General features: G+C 37.7%; 2 protein-coding genes and 1 long non-coding RNA gene across 11 annotated transcripts in view; 1 reads left to right on the forward strand and 2 right to left on the reverse strand.

Annotated features, from left to right (window-relative positions):
* Positions 1-2,514, reverse strand: part of LOC124170730 (oxysterol-binding protein-related protein 8) — a 116,481-nt gene extending 113,967 nt beyond the window's left edge. For 4 of the 8 annotated variants that reach the window (XM_046549686.1, XM_046549650.1, XM_046549641.1 and 1 more), the window contains exon 1: positions 2,113-2,514. In XM_046549686.1, the coding sequence (XP_046405642.1) occupies positions 2,113-2,176 (64 nt within the window). In that variant the 5' untranslated portion in view covers positions 2,177-2,514. The remainder of the gene's footprint in view (positions 1-2,112) is intronic. The other 4 variants (XM_046549678.1, XM_046549669.1, XM_046549703.1 and 1 more) reach the window with 2 other exon arrangements.
* A 2,820-nt stretch (positions 2,515-5,334) lies between these two features.
* The window catches only part of LOC124170769, a 223,097-nt gene continuing 209,657 nt past the window's right edge, over positions 5,335-18,774 (reverse strand). For both annotated transcript variants that reach the window (XM_046549715.1, XM_046549723.1), the window contains exons 17-24: positions 18,572-18,678; positions 17,366-17,579; positions 14,493-14,630; positions 13,134-13,377; positions 12,246-12,523; positions 11,056-11,271; positions 9,023-9,231; positions 5,335-7,886 (exon numbers count right to left, since the gene is read on the reverse strand). In XM_046549715.1, coding sequence (XP_046405671.1) covers positions 6,195-7,886; positions 9,023-9,231; positions 11,056-11,271; positions 12,246-12,523; positions 13,134-13,377; positions 14,493-14,630; positions 17,366-17,579; positions 18,572-18,678 — 3,098 coding nt within the window. In that variant the 3' untranslated portion in view covers positions 5,335-6,194. The remainder of the gene's footprint in view (positions 7,887-9,022; positions 9,232-11,055; positions 11,272-12,245; positions 12,524-13,133; positions 13,378-14,492; positions 14,631-17,365; positions 17,580-18,571; positions 18,679-18,774) is intronic.
* On the forward strand, positions 17,589-18,187 carry LOC124170777. Its single transcript, XR_006867585.1, has 3 exons — positions 17,589-17,724; positions 17,822-17,874; positions 17,984-18,187. It is a non-coding gene; the product is annotated as an uncharacterized LOC124170777 (long non-coding RNA).

An 18,774-nucleotide genomic window follows, 5' to 3' on the forward strand; every position in this document is an offset into this window, starting at 1 on the left:
GACCCAAGTGATGCAACCCAGCCAAGCAAATTGGACCCCAACGAAAACGTACCTACTTCCGAAAATTTGCCTCTCGTGCTATCAACCTTTTCCTCCCCATTGAATATACTGCCCGTACATAAATAACCATCCCAATGTTTATACAACATTTGAAATTACCAAAAATAAGGGATAAAAACAAGGCTGCTTGATATGCCTGTGGTCAAGTCAAATTAAATAGTTCGGAACCTCAAGCTCATAATTGGAGAAAGTGCGCACGCCAAGTATTCTGCGGATTCCTTAAGGCTCATCTTCTCGCTGAATACTTCGAACTACATGAATGTTAATTTAGACGCAATATTTCCCATTTCCGTTCCCTAAAGGCTCAGAAATACCTGGATAAAACTCGACCATTTGAATTAGTCCACAATGGACCATCAAATGCCCTCATCTTCCCCGCTTACTCATTTATAATATGGGCTAATAGCGTCATGGCTTTAGCCGCCGCCTCCGTAAAAAGTTATCTTTGAAGATAAAAATCTCAGTAAGCGCGGGCAGGAACCGCAAAGTGAAGACAGTGACCTCATCTCCACACATTCCTGGATCGGATCAGACTTAATCACTTTGATCATTTTTCCCATTATGGCCCATAAATATCAACTGCTATTCTCCGAAATGACAATGGCAAATGCCGCCTATGCGTTTGCCCAGCTTCCTTATTTTCCACAGAATGGTGTACAGATTCTACAATGAGAAAGGCTCTAGTAAAAGGCGAAGCTTCCTTAGCTTGAGATCAAGTCAGGCCCGGGCATGGTGCATTGTCTGTCGATCGCGCCTCACGCACGGAAAACAGCTGGGCTTACTCGCAGTGCCACACAACCGAAAGCCAACAGTACGCTCCACTTAAAATTTTAACTTTTGAATGACTATACCAATATATAGCTACGAATCTCCTTCTCGATGCTTTTAAGACATTTTCTATGCCCGATAAGTGATAGTATTTGTATACACAGCACTTAAGTTTTGAAAGGAGCAGCTCTCTTCACATGAACATTATGCTCATGGCCCCCACTGCCAGATATGAAACAAGGAGTTCTGTCAGACTGAGAAGAGAGATTCAAACCAAGGCTTTGAATACTGTAGCAAATACGACCACAATTATTTGACAAATTTGCATGAGATGTAATACATTGCTAAGTCGCGGAGGAACCTGTCTCTCATAATTTTCTATGGATATCAATTAGCCTTTCAGAGAAATCCTACAGCACTTCGTCATCTAAAAGCTAGAACAAGGAAGTTGATGACCAAATTTTAAAACTAGGTTACAAAATTGGCAAGGCATTGCCTACTTAACTGACACACATAATTTCAACATCCTAAATACAACTAAAATTCGTGGTGGGTGTCACTGCTCCTTCACAAAATTATCTCCGATGGAATGACACGAATGACTATAATGAAAAAAACAGAGAAACCGAACACAAACGAGATAAAAATCCATGCATGCGCTATGCACGTAGCAGACGAGGAATACACTCCCAAAGCCGCAGTCGGCGAGCGTAACCGTAAGCAAGTAATGATATAATTGTTAAATAGGCTACACCGGTAACACAACCTTAATCATACCATAATTCCACATAAATGAAGTGGATACCATACAAGCCTAAAGCACAAACAAACTCGTATCCCTATTCCGTCTACACATAGAGATGACATTTTTATGGTAATATAATATTTAAGCCCGCAATTCCATGAAATGTACTTGGATTAAAACCATACACTACAAATTAACCGTCAAGTGTGCTTACAAAACTGAACGAACATCACAGCTGTCAATTACATTATAATACTTTGGATGAGCTTGGTGGCCGTACGTCACTGAAAACAACAACAATGCTTGCGCAAAACTTAAGGGAAAAAACGAAGAGATTTCCAAAAACAAATAAAATAAGAGACTAGATAGAATAACAGGCTTAATTTTATACCACGTTACATTACAGCACTGTGGGCTGCACACGCCGAAACGACTAATTTGCTAACAGTAAATACTAACGTTGGCTCGCACTATATTCACTTCAGAGTTGCATACAAAAATTAACCATTAATGAAATACTGTAAGGCTTTGACACTTACACGAATATAGAGGAGAGGCGTTATGCTGCTCTTTAGATGATTTTCTCACTCGCGTATCTTCCATAACTGATGTGGGGATCAACACAGACGAAGAATTAGCACCATCCTCCACGATTTTGAAGATTTAAGTTGCACACTTCACTAGATGCTAATGATCCTAACGCATCATTAACGACGCAAGGGGTAAAAACAATAGTTTCCCAGCAACATTACATTTTCGAAGCATTTGATAGCCAAAATCGCCTTTCACTGACAAGGAAATTACATATCTTGGCAAATCCCATGCTTGGATCAACGCAGCTGGCATCTACAGGAGAGTTGCCGAAGCTCCGAATTACACAAAAGAATGAAGTCGCGCAAATTTTGAAAGTAAAATCGTAAAATGTGAAGAATGTGATAATCGCCATTTCAGAAGTATCCAGGAGGTAACCACCTATCCATTAAGAATATTACATTGATTTATAATCAATTTAAGATTCATTTACTTTATATATCATATAACAATTCGTGAAAAGTAGGGAAAGTATTTATTATATTTCATACTGCTGCGACGCTATAACAAAATAATATATCTGCGATGTTGCACTTTTCAGTGCATTTTTTCATTAAACCAGCCTCATTGGAGTACAAGTAGGTTATTATTACTGGTTGGTTATTATACTTAGAAGTATTTAAATCGGCTTAAGTTGCCTTATTTGAAATCAAAATTGTTGCGTAATCATCTCTTAATAAGTCTCATGAAATAGATCAGTCGTTTACAATGAAATGAAATCACTATAAAGAGACTGCTGAAGAAATTCATAATTTAATGCTTGAGTACACCTTCCAGAATTTTGGTGGGTATTTCAACTCCTTTCAGGGGTACTGAATACTACATTATCTACATGTCACTGCAGTGGTCTTAGCGAAATGGTGAACTAGAAAAGGACCGCCCAGAGAGGGGAGCAGATCAGTGGCGCAACGAGGGGGGTTTTGGGGGATAAACCCCCCCCCCCCCCCCAGAGCTCAGAGAAATTTTTAAGTTTAATCCATTTAACTTATTTTGATCAGTATTACTTATAGAGTTGTGTTATGATTAATCAAATATCCCTGAGAAAGCCGTAAAACTCACCATTTAGAACCATTATTCATAAAATTTTACTGAAGGAGGGCCCTGGTGGGTATGCAATTCCCCTCACACCCGTAAGTATCAGTTGGGCCTAAAACTCCTCCTAGCATTAATTCTTATAGCTGCGCCCCTGGGGGCAGATTTCCCCAGGTCACAGAATTAAAGGCGCTATTTCTCTTCGGGAGTAAGGGGGCCTCACGCCCCAATTTTACCCCGGGCCGCAAGAAGTCTGTTGGCGGCCCTGAACTGGAATAAGTCTTCGTGCTGTCATCATTACTCTCCCATGAATAGTGAAAGTGAATAATTTATTAGATAAACTCAACTCCTGCGTGGCAGGAAATATTCACAATGATAAAATGAAAAAATGGATCTACGAACCTCCTATCAAATGAAGTGATATAAATGTGTAGTACACTGCAAAAATCTAGCTTTCAAACTTTTAGCATTTCTCCATTTCCTCTGCCCATTAGATATGATGGAGGAATTTGGTACATATTTTATAACATTAATCTGTGATGCTAGTGCCATAATTACCTATAGCACTAGCATCAAGATTATCTAAAATAAAATAATGGAAACCAAATGACTGAATGGCTTTTTTTTAACATAATGTATTTTTATTAATTAACCAGGGTTACTGACCAGTTTTTTCCCCTATTCTGGCGTCCGTTTTAAAATCCATCTCTTCCTCCATTTGGTTACCAGGTAAAAATAATAAGATAAGTACATAATATTTTACGCTTGATGATGATGATTACTTATCGAAACCCAGGCCTCGTAATGTAAAAAAGTAGTGTTATAAGTAAAAGTGAATGCTGGATGGGATGATTATCATCTCTTGTCAGTGTGCAAGGTGATCGCACGGTTGGATGGCTGTGACAGTTGGTGGTGGATGGGCATCTTCATCTCCAGGACGATTATGAATGCGGCCTTGTGCAATAAATGGAAACGGGCAGGAAACTCCCGAGTTTTGACCACCTGCAGGCATCCACTTCATATCATTATCATCCCATCTAGTAAATGGAGTTCCAATAATCTACAAACTTGAGAACATTAGCAGGCACGTAGCTAGGAGCTTCAACACCTCTCCCCCTCAAAATTTGTTGTGGCCCTTGTAATGACTGCCCACAACACGTTTGCTGTGGAGGCCAACTATCCCCAGGGCACCTATCCTCTGAGACTCCATTTTTTGATACAGTTGAATTTCAAAATGTCTGCCAGCAAACCACTATGAAGAAATATAGTGATAATCCTGCCCCAAAAGTTCAAAATTTTTGTAAAAAAATAAGGTATATGTCGGGGGCAAAAGCACATTAGACCTAGCCATAATAAATATCATGTTTCGGTATAAACCTATGATGACGATAAAATTATTATACAAATGAATTTTATAGCTTATTTGATGAAAGCCCAATGAGTGCAAATTGACAGCAAAATACTAGTATCGGCAATCCCAAATACTGTCTGAAGTGAATCTCTTGATACGCCTGGACACGAGTCGACAGATGTTATGGCCAAAAACTCCATGAATTAGAATGAAGTAAACAGCAGGATATAGACAGGGTGCCAAGTACAGGCAATCTGAGCAAGCACGGATTATTATTGATGAGCCCATTGTGCAAGGGAAGTGCCATCAACAACATGTCACCTAGGCATCCATGGCAACTGACGCATCACATGACATCTAGGACTAGGTCATTCATCTCCCCATACTTCCCCATCCATTGCCAGAGTAATAGAGAAACAACAGACCTGAGCCCTTTGCCTATCAAAATATCTCAAACTTTGCAGATTGAATCACTTGCCAGTGTTCCCTGCAAACTCTGCGGTAACATAACTATCTCAACATTTTAAAACTCAATGTGAACTCTGAATTTTCTAAATTATGTGAAAATTGACATTACCATATTTACTCTAAAATTTAGGTGAAGATGCTCTTCATCATATGAGACCCCACGGGTAGTAACTCTTCTTTGAATATATGCACTTTCAATTGCCTTTATCAGGGACATGTAAAAGGTTGAGCGTATCTTAATGAAGTATATACCTCAGTAAGTATATAATATGTACAGGCATATTCAATTTCCAATATTGTAATATTACAATATTGGAAATTGAATATGTATCATCAAAACTAAAAGCAGTCTTGATACTAATTTATTTACATCAGCATTTGTCATCTGAGTGATCATATAAGACAAAACACCACATTACATTTCTGTTAAGCTGAGAAACAACATTTTTAATAAAAATACTAATTCTTAGTTGATATACTCATCAAAGAAACTTTATAGAAATTGTTTAGATGATGACCACATGCAATAAATATGTACAGGCATTAAAATTTCCACATAAATTTTGACCAACCTTTAATTGGTAGGCTGAGTCATGGTTAGTTACAGTCAATATTTTATTTCAGTACAAAATCTTTAAAGCTTACATAAACTCTCTTTACAGATATAGTAAATGCTTTCAAGAAGGTACCTTTAATATAAATTTATACAATAATGACCTTTTATTTTAATTAATAAGCTGTAAACTTGTTTTGTATAATACATTTTGGTTTGCAACTTTACATGAGAATAAATTCTTTAGGAATACAAATATTTAAAAATATGGTATAGATACACAAAAATTGAGTCAGTGCAAGTATTAAAAATATCAACAGAAAGGTAAAAACACACATTTCTGTCAATACTCACACATATTGGTTCCACATGAAAGCACAGATCATCTCAAAAACGAGAAATCAGGCTCTCAAACCTGTCATTGAATTTTTTTATATTTTACTGTATAGTATAGATGCAATAAATTTATGGGTCTCCTTTATGCATTTTTGTGTAAGTGAATGTTAAACTGACTATATGTTACTTTCACTTGAATATGTTATGAAACAAAATCACATCACTTTTAGATTCAGAAAAGAGAATAAATTTATGAAGTGAATGATTCCAATACATAATTCTTATAATAGTCATTTCACTCTTTCAATTGCTGCTGGAGGAGTCCTGGGGCCAGGAGTTCGACTACCAGTGGAAACTCCTTTAGTGGAAGGTACGATTGAATCCTTAGCTGAACTTGCTGCTGTGGGACGCATAAAACTGAGGCCAATTCCAGATCGGGCATGGGGATTACTAGTGGGTGAGGGCAAACGAGATGGGGTATCACGACCTGTCATTCTAAAGCTACGGGTCCCTCCTCCGGAACTAGCAATGGAAGCTCCAGACCCACGACGAGCTAATGGCTCTTTCTTCACTGGTGGATGTGATGCACTGGAAGTAGTTGAGGAACTAAGAGTACTACCAGCGAGTCTCTGCCTACTTGGGATTGAATTACTAGAAGTCACAGAGGATACTCCATTGGCTGTCACAGGAGGTTTCTTTGTTGTGCTTGAGGAAGTTCCTCCAAACCCAAACCCATTACGCCTAATTGATGCCGGAGCTGTATTGGCCATCCCATTCTTAACTAATCCTACAGAAACAAGTGAACTCCTAGAGTTGCTTCGCAGACTGCCCCTTGATGGCACTCTTTCTACTCCAGAGGTACTCCTTGGGACTGCTGAGACACCACGAACACTGGCAGATCTTGTCGGAATCCTTCCAGGTGGTCCATCGCTATCCACTTTCTTTGTCCTTAAAACACTAGCAGCACTCTTTAAACGGTCTTCTATTGGCCCAGCGATTGATGATGTAGATCTAACACTAGAACGCTTAGATTCTGTCCCACTAGTGGCACCATTAACACTTGAATTCAAGCGAATATCACTACCTGAGTCAGTGCCATTGACACTAGGGGAATTAACTTTGCCACCCTGTGATTGGACATCAAATAATGATTCACCAACTTTCACTCTACTAATGTTAGGTCCCTCAGTCTTTGTAGTAGAGCTGTTACCAGCAGCATCCAATTCCTTGTTTCTTTTGGAAGCTTCTGCAACCAGTGATGGTTCAATATAACTCCTTCCTCGATCACCCCTTCTCCTCGCAAGGATTGGATTGGGACTGCTTTCCCCAGCTGGGCGGAATGAGCCTCTCCTTGGTGGAACAGGATCAGCTGACAATCCAGTTTCATCATTTGTCTTTTTTATTCCCCGGCTTTCAGATGCAGATTTAATGTCCCTGGAGGGAGAAGATTCTACCAATTGCCTCCTACTGCCACCCTCCCCATCACCATCATTTTCTTCGGCACCCTCAGATATTCTCTTATAACGCCGTGTACGTCTTGTAGCTGAAAATCTCTCAAACTGTCCATCTCCCATTTCCTCCTCTTCATCTTCCGCTGGGTTGGAACCAGGTCTCTCAGTGCGGGGTCTGATTTTTCGAGACCCTGTAGGATCTGGTCTAATTATTCTTCTAGTAACGGGTGGAGTTTCCACATTCTCGGCATCAACATCATCTGGTAAACTGTTCTGGCGATTGTAATTTTTGCCATTGGAAGACTCTTCATCATTTTTACCTTTTATAAGCACCTTGGAAACTCCTGATCCACCAGCATTCTTTTTCTGAGAGTAATCATGGTTTGATGGTGTATCAGAATTTTGAGATGGGCTCCTCCCATCTACATCTTCATCACCTTCTTTTCGAATGTATAGGGTAAGCTTATCATCTGACTGCTGTCGGCCTAATGTTCCAATTATCCCTTTCCTCTTGTCCTCTTCCTTAATGGCCTGTAATTATTCAAATATAATAGTTAATCATGCAAACATAGCTATTTTTGTAGAGCACAAAAATATTATTTATTTTAAATTTCCAGTAGAAGATTCTTCTTTAAATTATCAAAGAAAAATATATTAATAAAGTATCAAATATGATAAAAATATGGTACATAAAAGATATATTTTTACAAACAGAATAGATTTTTATTTTTTCTTGTAGGTAAATATTTGTTCAAATACTTAGAAAAGGTCAGCTACTAAAAAGAACTGAAAATCAAGGGGGCCAGGGATACCAATGGCATTTGAAAATAGTACCAATGAAAAAATAGAGATATAGATCTGAGAAATAGAGCATCACCAAATCAATAACAGGCTAATTAATACTGCAACTGAATCCATTATACAACAGAAGACAACCTTAAAATCATCAAATAAATTCCCAATTTTCAGCTCTTAACAGGAGTGTTTATATTCATATTCACAGAAATTGCAAAGTGAATAGAAATTTAATAGACCTATTCTTTTTCTACCCCTTCCTTACCATTTTAGGATAAATTTCACCCCCTAAACCTTCCTAAAACCTCACCCCCTAACTTCTTCGTGCTTTTCTTCACAACGTTTTACTTGTTCAGTAATTCACAACTTTTCACACTTCTCCTTCACCTTCTCCCAAATAATCTATATTCTACAATTCCCATTCTTCAATTCAACAAGTCACCATTCAACAGTACCTACACCATTCTTTCCTTGGACCTCCTTCAATCCTTGGATCAACAATCAACCCTTGGACCTGGTGGGAAACTTGAGAAATCTTCCATTATAAATTCACAGGGAAAGCCTGAGATCCTCTGTAACGCAGCTGAATCCTATCCCCATGCAGGGGAAAAAATGCTTGCATGCCTTCTGCTAAAAAAAAAGCCATTGTAGGCTCTTCACAAACTAGGGAAAGACCAAAAAGGTGCAGAAAGATTTGTACTGCCAAGGGATTATTTCCAAAACAAGGGGATTACATTTGCTGGGAGCTAGATCCAAGAAAACTACATACTAATGGCCAAAGGAGTGTTTTGCATTTCTGTGAGAGTTAAACATGGAGCACACATGAAATTCTGAGCAACACTATATTTCATTTTAAAAATTTTGATTCATACCTGAAGCTGAGGTTGCCCCATAGATGCAGGGGTTGTGTCAAGTGATGAACGAGGTGTTCTCATCCTTCGCCTGGTAGATGTAGATCCAAGAATGGCTCCACCATATGGAGAACTGGAGTGCCCATTCTCTCCAGCAGAACTTGAAGATATTTCTTCACAGCTATTGGGTACATTGAGACTTGATTTTCGCCATGCAGATTTGTCACGTCCTGTAAAAACAAGAATTTTAGATGTATAACATGGAAACAATTAGATAATAATTAGCTTTTTGGGCTCTTAAGGGTGTAACAGTGTGTACTTAGAAACCATGTTAAGGAAAAAACACTTTCTGTATCTCACATTCATTATTTAAGGAGCAAGTATGTATCAGTTTTGACTGTTGAGCCATCTTCACAAAGAAAACCTAGCTGACAGCCAAAACTGGTAATCACATCTCAACTAATACACCTATATGGAAGCAGCAAACTTTTTTAAGTCACCACAAAAGTTCCCTATCCTGAAACACATTTGGCAGCTCCACTTACTCCTAATATTACTTGCACACAAGGACATAAAAGCCTTAAAAAAAAAAGAACTAGAAAGCTCATTTTCTTAGAGATGTGCATTGACATTAAAAATTTTATGGAGGGTAAGGGAGTGTATTTTTTGTGGCATGCAGAGTGCCAGCATCCAAGCTGGTGGTCTCTAAGGTATGAATTGGTCAATAGAACAGAACGTTGAATTCCAAGAATTGAGAAGTCAAAAACTAAGACTAAATATTGAGTATGCATCCTGCTCTTGAGATTTTCTGGAAGATTCACAACCTTATTTGAGCAGAAAATATGTACAGATCTTCCGAGCATGACTTTTCTCCAACACTACAAAACTTCTCTCTTTTCTAAGTGGATACACCAACAGCCAAATACATGTGACCTGATCTAAGAATATGGTGTATGGTATGGTAAGGTGGCAAAAGGCATACATCAGCAACTCAGTGATCTGAAGAAGCCAAGTGTAATTGCAGTGAAACTGCCATCCGAAGAAATGAAGTAATGCTGAGTCAAGCCTGGAAGACCTGAATCATCACAAACAACCACCTGAGGAAGTCTACGTAAGGATTATTTTTAGCAGACTTGGCAATGATGCCGCAGCATGCAGAACTAGGGGTTTTGTCAGGGTAGGAAAAAATAGTTTGCCACCCCCCTCCTCTGATCCCTCTCATTCCCTCCCTAACCCTTTCCCCACCGCTAAAATATATTATATTATGCAAGCATATTACCTAGATAAAGAGTTCTCGGGATCGCCACCGGGTCAGGAACTCCATATCTGCCTGATTAGGCAGATATGGAGTTCCTGACCCGGTGGCGATCCCGAGAACTCTTTACCAAGTCCATTCGCCGGGAAAGCACGAAATCTTTCTTCATATTACCTAGAATCCGTAACTTATTTCTTTGAGATGAGGTAGCTGAAAGTAGGGGCGCAGCCAGGAATTAAGGCTAGGGGGGGTTTTAGGCGCAACTAATACTGGGGGGCTTGGAGGTATTGCATACCCGCCAGGGTAAGCGGGAGATGCGGAGGCCTTCCGCTGGAAAAAATTAAGATAAATGGTTCAAAATGGTGATTTTTAGGGCCTTATGAGGGATATTTTATTAATCCTCACACTATTCTATTAGCAATATTAATCCAACTAAGCAAAATAGATTTAACTTAAAAATTTCTGTGTGCTCTGGGGGGGGTTTTTATCCCCCGAAACCCCCCCTCGCTGCGCCACTGGCTGAAAGTACACAAGGTGTACGCATGCATGTCTGCTATTAAGAATTTTATTAATATTATTGTTTAATAATTTAATCAGAAAAACTAAATTACTTTTTTCAATAAGCTTTTCAAGTTTTGATGTCCCCTAAAATCTGCCGCCTTCAGCATGTGCCCCCTATGCCCCACCCTAGTTCCAGGCCTGGCAGTATATATAGACTAGTTTTCAATATCGGCTGTGCCCATCTCCACACTCAAACATCAGAGTAACATTTATAGCAAATGATATGATTAAAACTCACCTTCCATTGATTCCATTGAGCCAGTAACATCAGTCTTTTCCACAGATGGCTTCCAATCCTGATAAACTCTTCTATACTGACCAGGAGCAGCAACACCTGGTGATAGGATACCCTTTTTAGAAGCAAGGCCAACCGTTTCTCCTGGAGCTAATTTTCCTGGTAAAGGCTGCGTATTATTTCCACCAATCATAACCACAGTGGTTCCACCCCCTACAACTGAAAATAAATAATATGCCACATTTCAGAATAAATTCTTATTTCAGAAATTAATGGAGCATTGATTATAAGTGAAAGACTTCCAGTTAAAAGTTGACATTATGGCTTCCCACTTTGCATACTTTTGCACCTTTGGTAATATTACTCATGATGACAAATTTATCCTTTCTAATTCCAGAGCTACTTCTGGGAGAAATTAAATTTCAAGACTTCTCATTTTTTAAATGTGAAAATGTTCTACTCAATCATGATTATTGTGGCAGCTACATATGTATTTCTCCTTTAAACTTCATAGCGCAAAAGGTCATATAATTTAAATCTTTCAGGAATAGAGCTGAAAATTTATACATTTTTGATGTTTTGATGTTTTGAAGTACATTTTTGATGAAGATTGGGTTAAAATGGGTTATTGAATCTCACATCGACATTGTATAAGTTAGGTAATTCACGGACAATCCAAGTATTTCATAAAATGTGTTGTAGTATTAGAAAGAAGAATCAGAGATTTTAATATTGTAGCCTCTGTTATAATGTTAAATACATATACTTACAGATAATTTCATTGCTTTGCTAGCTACATCATGAACTTTACAAGTAAATTCAGTTTTTTAGAAGGCTATGATGCTGAAACGAAATGAGAGAGGATAAAATGTGATTCTGGTCCATCACCAATTAACAACTTTTTTTATAATTCTTATGGAAGGATTCACGTGAAACTTTTTCAACTGAATCAGTGTGCTAAATAAAAAAGATATTTTTCATCACTTTTCAAGTCTGTTGTATCATAAATCTGGGTTGGATTACCTCAGTCATGGTACTTTTTTTAGAATGAAATTACTGAAAAAGCCATTTTTAGTTACTCAAAGATTGACTTGTTTGATTACTTAGCAAAAAACACCAGTTTCTGTTTTATAAGAACCAAACTGAAACTAATTCTCAGAACTCATGATATGTAGTGGTTTTGAGGCACAAACCATTATCACTGGGGGTGGACTCCATGCTGTCTTGCATTGGTCGCCTCTCAGCCAATCTCTGCCTCCTCCTGAACCTCCTCTTTGCCTCTTCATCCTCCTCATCCTCCCCTTCTTTTCTTGCATATCCCTCGTCCAAAGACATTCCATTTCCAGTGCGATCTGCTGAACTATGATTGGAACTCCTGAATGATGATGAGAGGGTTGACTGTCTATCCCTCATTGCCCTCTCTTCTTTCTCATTCTCCAGCAACCATGCCTCAATTTTCTGTTTCCATGGTCTGCAAATTTAGGAATTGGTGCAATTATTCAGAAAATGTTTCATTTTTGAAAAAAATAGAAGATTTCTTGAATTGCGTATAAATCAAATACCTATGTACCAGGATAAATTTTTGTATATCATACAATCCATTCAGAAATGGACTTGTTTTTGAGGAATTATTACTATAAAAATATTTGTGAAAATGAAAAGCAAATATGAATAAATCTGAGAGGGAAGAATAAATGAAAAAAGTCTGATCACCATAGAGTAAGGTTTTAAAATAACAGCAGAAGTGAAATTCGGCTTGCAGTATTGATTTAATTACATTTAATGCTATGATGACCGTGAGAAATATGCCAATTATTCGATCTACACTAGAGAAAATACGCAGAACTAAAAAATAAAACTATAAAAAATAAAACTAAAAATTTTTACTAACTTTAAGCCTTGATAAGTGATTAAATGTTAAATATGAACTTAAATCCTTGCTTTAGCCATGCATACATTTTTTTAATGGTGGAAATGCAAAAAAACGGCATATGTATGAGGTTCACATGAAAATTTACAACTCGTGCATATATTAACTTCATTTATCAAAAGGAGAAATTAAAATTAATTTCTAATCTAACCTTCCAGGCTTGGGGTCTGGGGGAACAGAATTTTGTTGGTTGAAGTTATTTCCAGGAGTGGTGACAGTTGGAGTGTTGCCTGCACTATGAGCTTCAAGGTACTGTGATGGGGATCTGGGCCTCTCTCTGTCTCCAGAGAAGTCTGCTCCCAGAAGATCAGGCCGGCGTCGGATGCTACTTCCCGCAGCCCCTCCACCTCGAGCTCGTCTCGCCCACGATCTATCCAGGGATCCATATCCATCCGCTAAAAGATGGGAAAATAACACACATTAAAAGAGCACATCACTTGAAAACAACATTCTGCTCGATAGATTGTATGATTCAAAACAATATTTAAAAAAACGTAAATATTCATTCCCCTAAGAATGGATAAAGTATAAGGGCCTTCAGTAAACCATATGGATGAGCTCCCCTTAACACGTTCAATGTCCTTGGCATCTTTCTTGTCTGACAAAAAGATCAATATAATGCCAATTGGCAAAACAAAATCACAATTCTTTTGAAGGATTTTGGTAGATTGAAGGTAAAGATAAGTTACAGCAAAAAAATAATATTCCTCATTCAGCCATTCATTCATTAGTTTAACATATAAAGAAATTGTTGAGTTGCCATCCACTTTCCATGAGTTGGCAACATCATGAGAGTGACAGTTCATTAACTTGTTCAGGGAGAACTTTTAATTGGCAGAAGGAATCACTAACATAAGTGTAAAAAATGATACACAATGAAAGGCTGAAGAGTAGCTGACCGAGTCAGTAGGAGCATGAGATGTCGTAAAAGATCGAAAGGCAGAAAAATATCATTGTCCCTTTTTTTCAAACTGTATCACAATTGATTCTCAAAAGAATTTGTGAGACAAGCCATGGAAGCCAAGCCAAGCCAAGCTTTTGTTCAAGTTCGTTGGTTGGTTGTAGGTAAGATTTAAGCATGGAAAAGGTGAATGAAATCAACATTTTAAGGAAACTATAACAGCTCTTTATTAGTTTTTAAAATTATTTGCTTGAAAAAATATTATTTTCCTTAATAATTTGCGATTTTTGCTTCTGGGGGGGGGGCAGCTGCCCCCTCCTGCCCTTCGCTGGGTACGCCCATAAATTCTCACACAAATACCGAATAAACTGAATTTCATATTTCTAAATTTAGTTCTTATAGCACTTTCATTCCCATGCAACTGATAAATCGACAGATAATAACCTATAAGTAACCTAGAACTAACTTCCTCATCTGTATCTCTCAGGGCTGATTTCTGCCTCACGAGATCAGTAATGTGATAAAAATTAACAAGTGAAAGTGTACAAATATGTATGTATATGGAAGCAAAATAAGGTCATTATGAAGATTCACTAGATGGTTACTAACCAATTGTACCAGCCCAAGACTTCCTCTCTCTCGATGCATCATGACCAGAGTACCTCAGGAAATCCATAAGACCACTTTCATCCTCCTCAGAGGGCACTCTACTTCTGCGACGACGAAGTGTACCATTAGGAGTAACATCTGAAAATATAGGCAAGAAATGAAGTTCTTGAAGGCTAGCAGGATGCATACATGTATAGATTTGCTATTTTACCACAGCCTAAATTGGCATTCATATTTAAGGTCATCTTCACTCATTAAATATTAGGCTTTTTGTGTAAAATCACATTGAATGTAATTAAGGACCACAAAATGTCAATCTATTAGACTTGTACATATTTTAAGGAGATTATTGCAGTGAGGAAAATTATTGAAATTTTTGGAAATTATGACATCATTTAGGACCTGACAGCTCATAGGTTACAAAATAAAATTTTAAAAACCCCAGAATTGGATCTTCCAATACCTCTTGATTTTAATTTTCTCTGGAAACTTAGTCATCATGTTAACAATGCTCCAGCCTAGAGCTATTTATATATTCAAGCTCATACAAGCCCACTCCAATGTGCCAATCACACTGTGCATTTCCACTGAGTCACTATGGTCTCGGGGACAAAGGGAAAAAGGAGAGGATGGGAAGTGAAAAGTGCATTGAGGGGTTTTCATTTAATTTTTAAAAACTCAGGCTCGATAAGTTCAAGATTACAAATTTCTAATGCAATTTTGTACTTACTTGTGAATTTAACATAATCTGTTTTCTTTTCTAAATGGTTCCACAGTGGAAAACAATTTTTGCTCATCTTATATATTTAATATAACCAGATTGGTGATAATAAGCTTAAATCTTCAACCATCTGGTTTTGAGATCTTCTCCCACTTTGCTTCCTTTCCGTGGTTTCATACTATACATATTGAGTCACAGTATATGTTGCAATTTCAATCCAATTTGCTACAGTGAAACCTCGATATAACGACACCCCACGGTGCACTAATAAACACTCGCTATAGCGAATTGTCGCTTTACCGGAGGTGGAGCAAATAATATCCAATATACCTGTTGCGAACAGATATACAGGAACAGGAGTGGTGCGGCGACAGATAAACATGTATCCGATAAACGTAAGCATTATTCCAGACGAAAGGCAATGTTTTTTTGCATCACTAAATTTCCTTACTCAAATAACGACTAACTATTCAAACAATTTATAAGCGCCGCACTGAATAAAAATCATGCAAAGCATTGTTTCGTCAATCATTATATTTATCGAACGACAGTTTACCACATAAATTTAAGACTGAGCACTCCATTAACTTCATTTCTAACAGATCGCTAGCAATTACAGAGGTTAAGGAGTCTTGGTGAAAGTCTTCCGGCGGTGAAACCCTCGCTATAGCGAGAGCCAACACCGAAAGGGTCTCGTAAAAACGAATTTTTTAACACGCTTATTATCGGGTCAATTGACGGTGCATCGGCTATCTCTCGTAATAGCGGGGGTGTCGCTATAGCCCGTACTCGCTTTAACGAGGTTCCACTGTATTTAGTATATCCATGTTTTAGAACCCGAATACATCATGTATTTCCCTTAGTTTGACCATTAGAAAAATATAGTGTTTACTAATTGGGATAGATATTTAATTTTACTGTAGCAATCCTTTTACATAATTTATTAATTTTTTTCCAATCATATTGTCTTATTCAATATTTTACAAATGGCAAATCCATGCTATTACTACAGCTATAATGATTATTCTTGATAGTGATTTTGCAGTTACTTCATAAATTTGATGTCTCCACTTCCAAAGTCAATTTTTTTTACCATATCCAAGATGAGACACCTAAGGCATTCTAGGAAAGGGAAAAGGAAAAGGTATTGTTAAGGAATAAATCAAGGATATCAGCTCATGAACAAAGGGGTTCATCACAAACTTGTATTATAAATAAATAGGGTAGTTTCCTTCATCAAAGAAAACGAAAGTCATTGATTGCGATTCGTTACCCACCATTAGTGTATTCATAATACACAAATTATTTGGTTTTTGAAATACCGGTTTAGACGAATGACAAGGGTCAAATTTTATCCTTATTTGAAAAAGGCCAGATTGGCGCCCATGCGATTCCACTCCACGTGACGTCACAGGGACCTAGTTTCTACATGAGAGGATAGGAGTTATACATCGTCTGAGGTTACCAATGCATGCATGAGGCACAGAGCTCAGGGAAACATGTCTTAATAATCACCTATTAAAACTGGCTAAGGTCGGAAAGTTTTCTTCATTTGATAAGGTATTAATAAACCTTTTTTAAGCCAAGCGCTACCAGCCAGCAAGGTACTCAGCTACCCGCTAGCATCCTGCATCCTATCAGCGCTCAGAGCCTCGATCAAGGTCACCTCACAAGGCGGGAGGGGGGACCAGAAATGCGTCGCACGGACTTTTTCCCATCATTCCTACTTACGCGTCGCGATTTCGCGCGCTTGAAATTTTTCACTTTTCATTTAATCGCAAAAAATAGATATCGTCATTTAAAAATCTAAAAGCGTGAAATACGTACTCCAAGAGTAATAACCTTTCGATTTAGGCAATAAAAAAATAATAGGAAACCACCCTATTGAGCAAAATTAGCATTTGCTGGAGGGATATTACAATAAACTTTCACGTCCAATAATTAATTGATGGAGGAGACCCTTGTAGGCAATCATCATAAACAACAATTAAACGACGATTTGTTCATCTTTAATTATCTTTTTAATTTCACTGACCTAATATATTTCTTTTGACTTCATTGACTAGTAAAGAATTTTATAAACATTTATTTTGATGATCATATCAAAGTAATCATTATTGTAAAAATTGTAAAAATGGGGGATCGGAAATACCTGGGGAGTAAGTTTCTTCCTTGCTGTTATTGGCCGCTAAAGAAGCAGAGGCATTTGCCAATCCTGGAGCACCTTCTACGCCTGAGAAAGATCCAATCCTTCGACGGGTCACATGAGGAGAGCCTCCCATAGACACCTCTTCCTCTGATGTAATGCCTCCACCACCATTGTGCAAATTTGTTTCCAATGCACCTTGCCTCTTCAACTTACGCAGCTGGAAAGGTGAAGTGTACAAAGAAGAGACATTGATGAAGAATCTGCTCTACTTCAGATTGAGTTGTATTGTGCCACATTTGGCAAAGTTGTTGCGAATTTGTACAGCCAATATTTAGCCATAAATGTACATACTGCATACAAAGGTAAGAATTTAACCCTCCAAGTATATATAACCAATTCTTACATGTTTGACAATTAAAATAAGAATAATATATTGAAAACTTTGTCAATTCCATACAGCTATAGTTGGTACAACCTTGACCACATGTCATTATCAAGAGGAAATGCATTAGGTAATGATCCATTTTCTATCATTCCATAATTTTTGCATTCACAAAGTTTTTTCCTGTTATGCGAATGATAGTGAGTTTCCTAAGTGATCCCTTTGGGCATTTTTTTTAGCTCATAAAATGGACAAAAATACAGCTGCCCTAAATTTTTGATAAGTAAGGGGGTACAAGTGCACCTCTTTGCACTCCCCTCCCAATGCCCACCCTGAAATCTCGCACAAGGAAGAGTTAGTAAGTATGAACCAAAACAGTGAAAATAAGTGGCATTGTCTCCCAAGGAAAAGGAGGTTTTCCAATTCAAAAGAATGTTTCTAATATTATCACTGTTAATTGAGCTTATTTCTGATGAATTAAATATTAATAAACAGAAATCAAGTTGAATGAAAGGTTTATAGATTTATTTGCTGTGAATTTTTAATAGGAACCTATATTCACTGATACCAAATTTAGTCATACGAAGATGGAGGTCTTAACCTCCAAATTCCCTGGTGCTTTTCCATTGGAAATCATCCTGAATGCATTTTGGATAATGATTTTACTTACTTTAAAGTATACCGATACTAGCCATGGTGATAACTATACGGGAGTCACCCACAATGCACAATCGTGCAAAAGATTCACAAAGAAAAAATCATCCTCCTTGACCGAGATTAAGGCAGATGATTTTTTCTCTGTGGATCTTTCACATGGTTTTACTTACTTTTGGATCCTTTGAATTTCCCATTAGGCCAGAACGGATTTCGTACAAGAATGAGTCCACCAAATTGCTGCATTCAGTTTCAGAGCCACCACCAGCTCCAGAACTACCTGAAAGTTTGGAAAATTCACAGAGCAGATATCAGTAAAAATACCTATTTCAGGAATAAATTATTCACTTGAAAAATTTTATTAGCAATAATCTTA

Source organism: Ischnura elegans, chromosome 1, assembly GCF_921293095.1.
Source record: "Ischnura elegans chromosome 1, ioIscEleg1.1, whole genome shotgun sequence".
Taxonomy (NCBI): domain Eukaryota; kingdom Metazoa; phylum Arthropoda; class Insecta; order Odonata; family Coenagrionidae; genus Ischnura; species Ischnura elegans.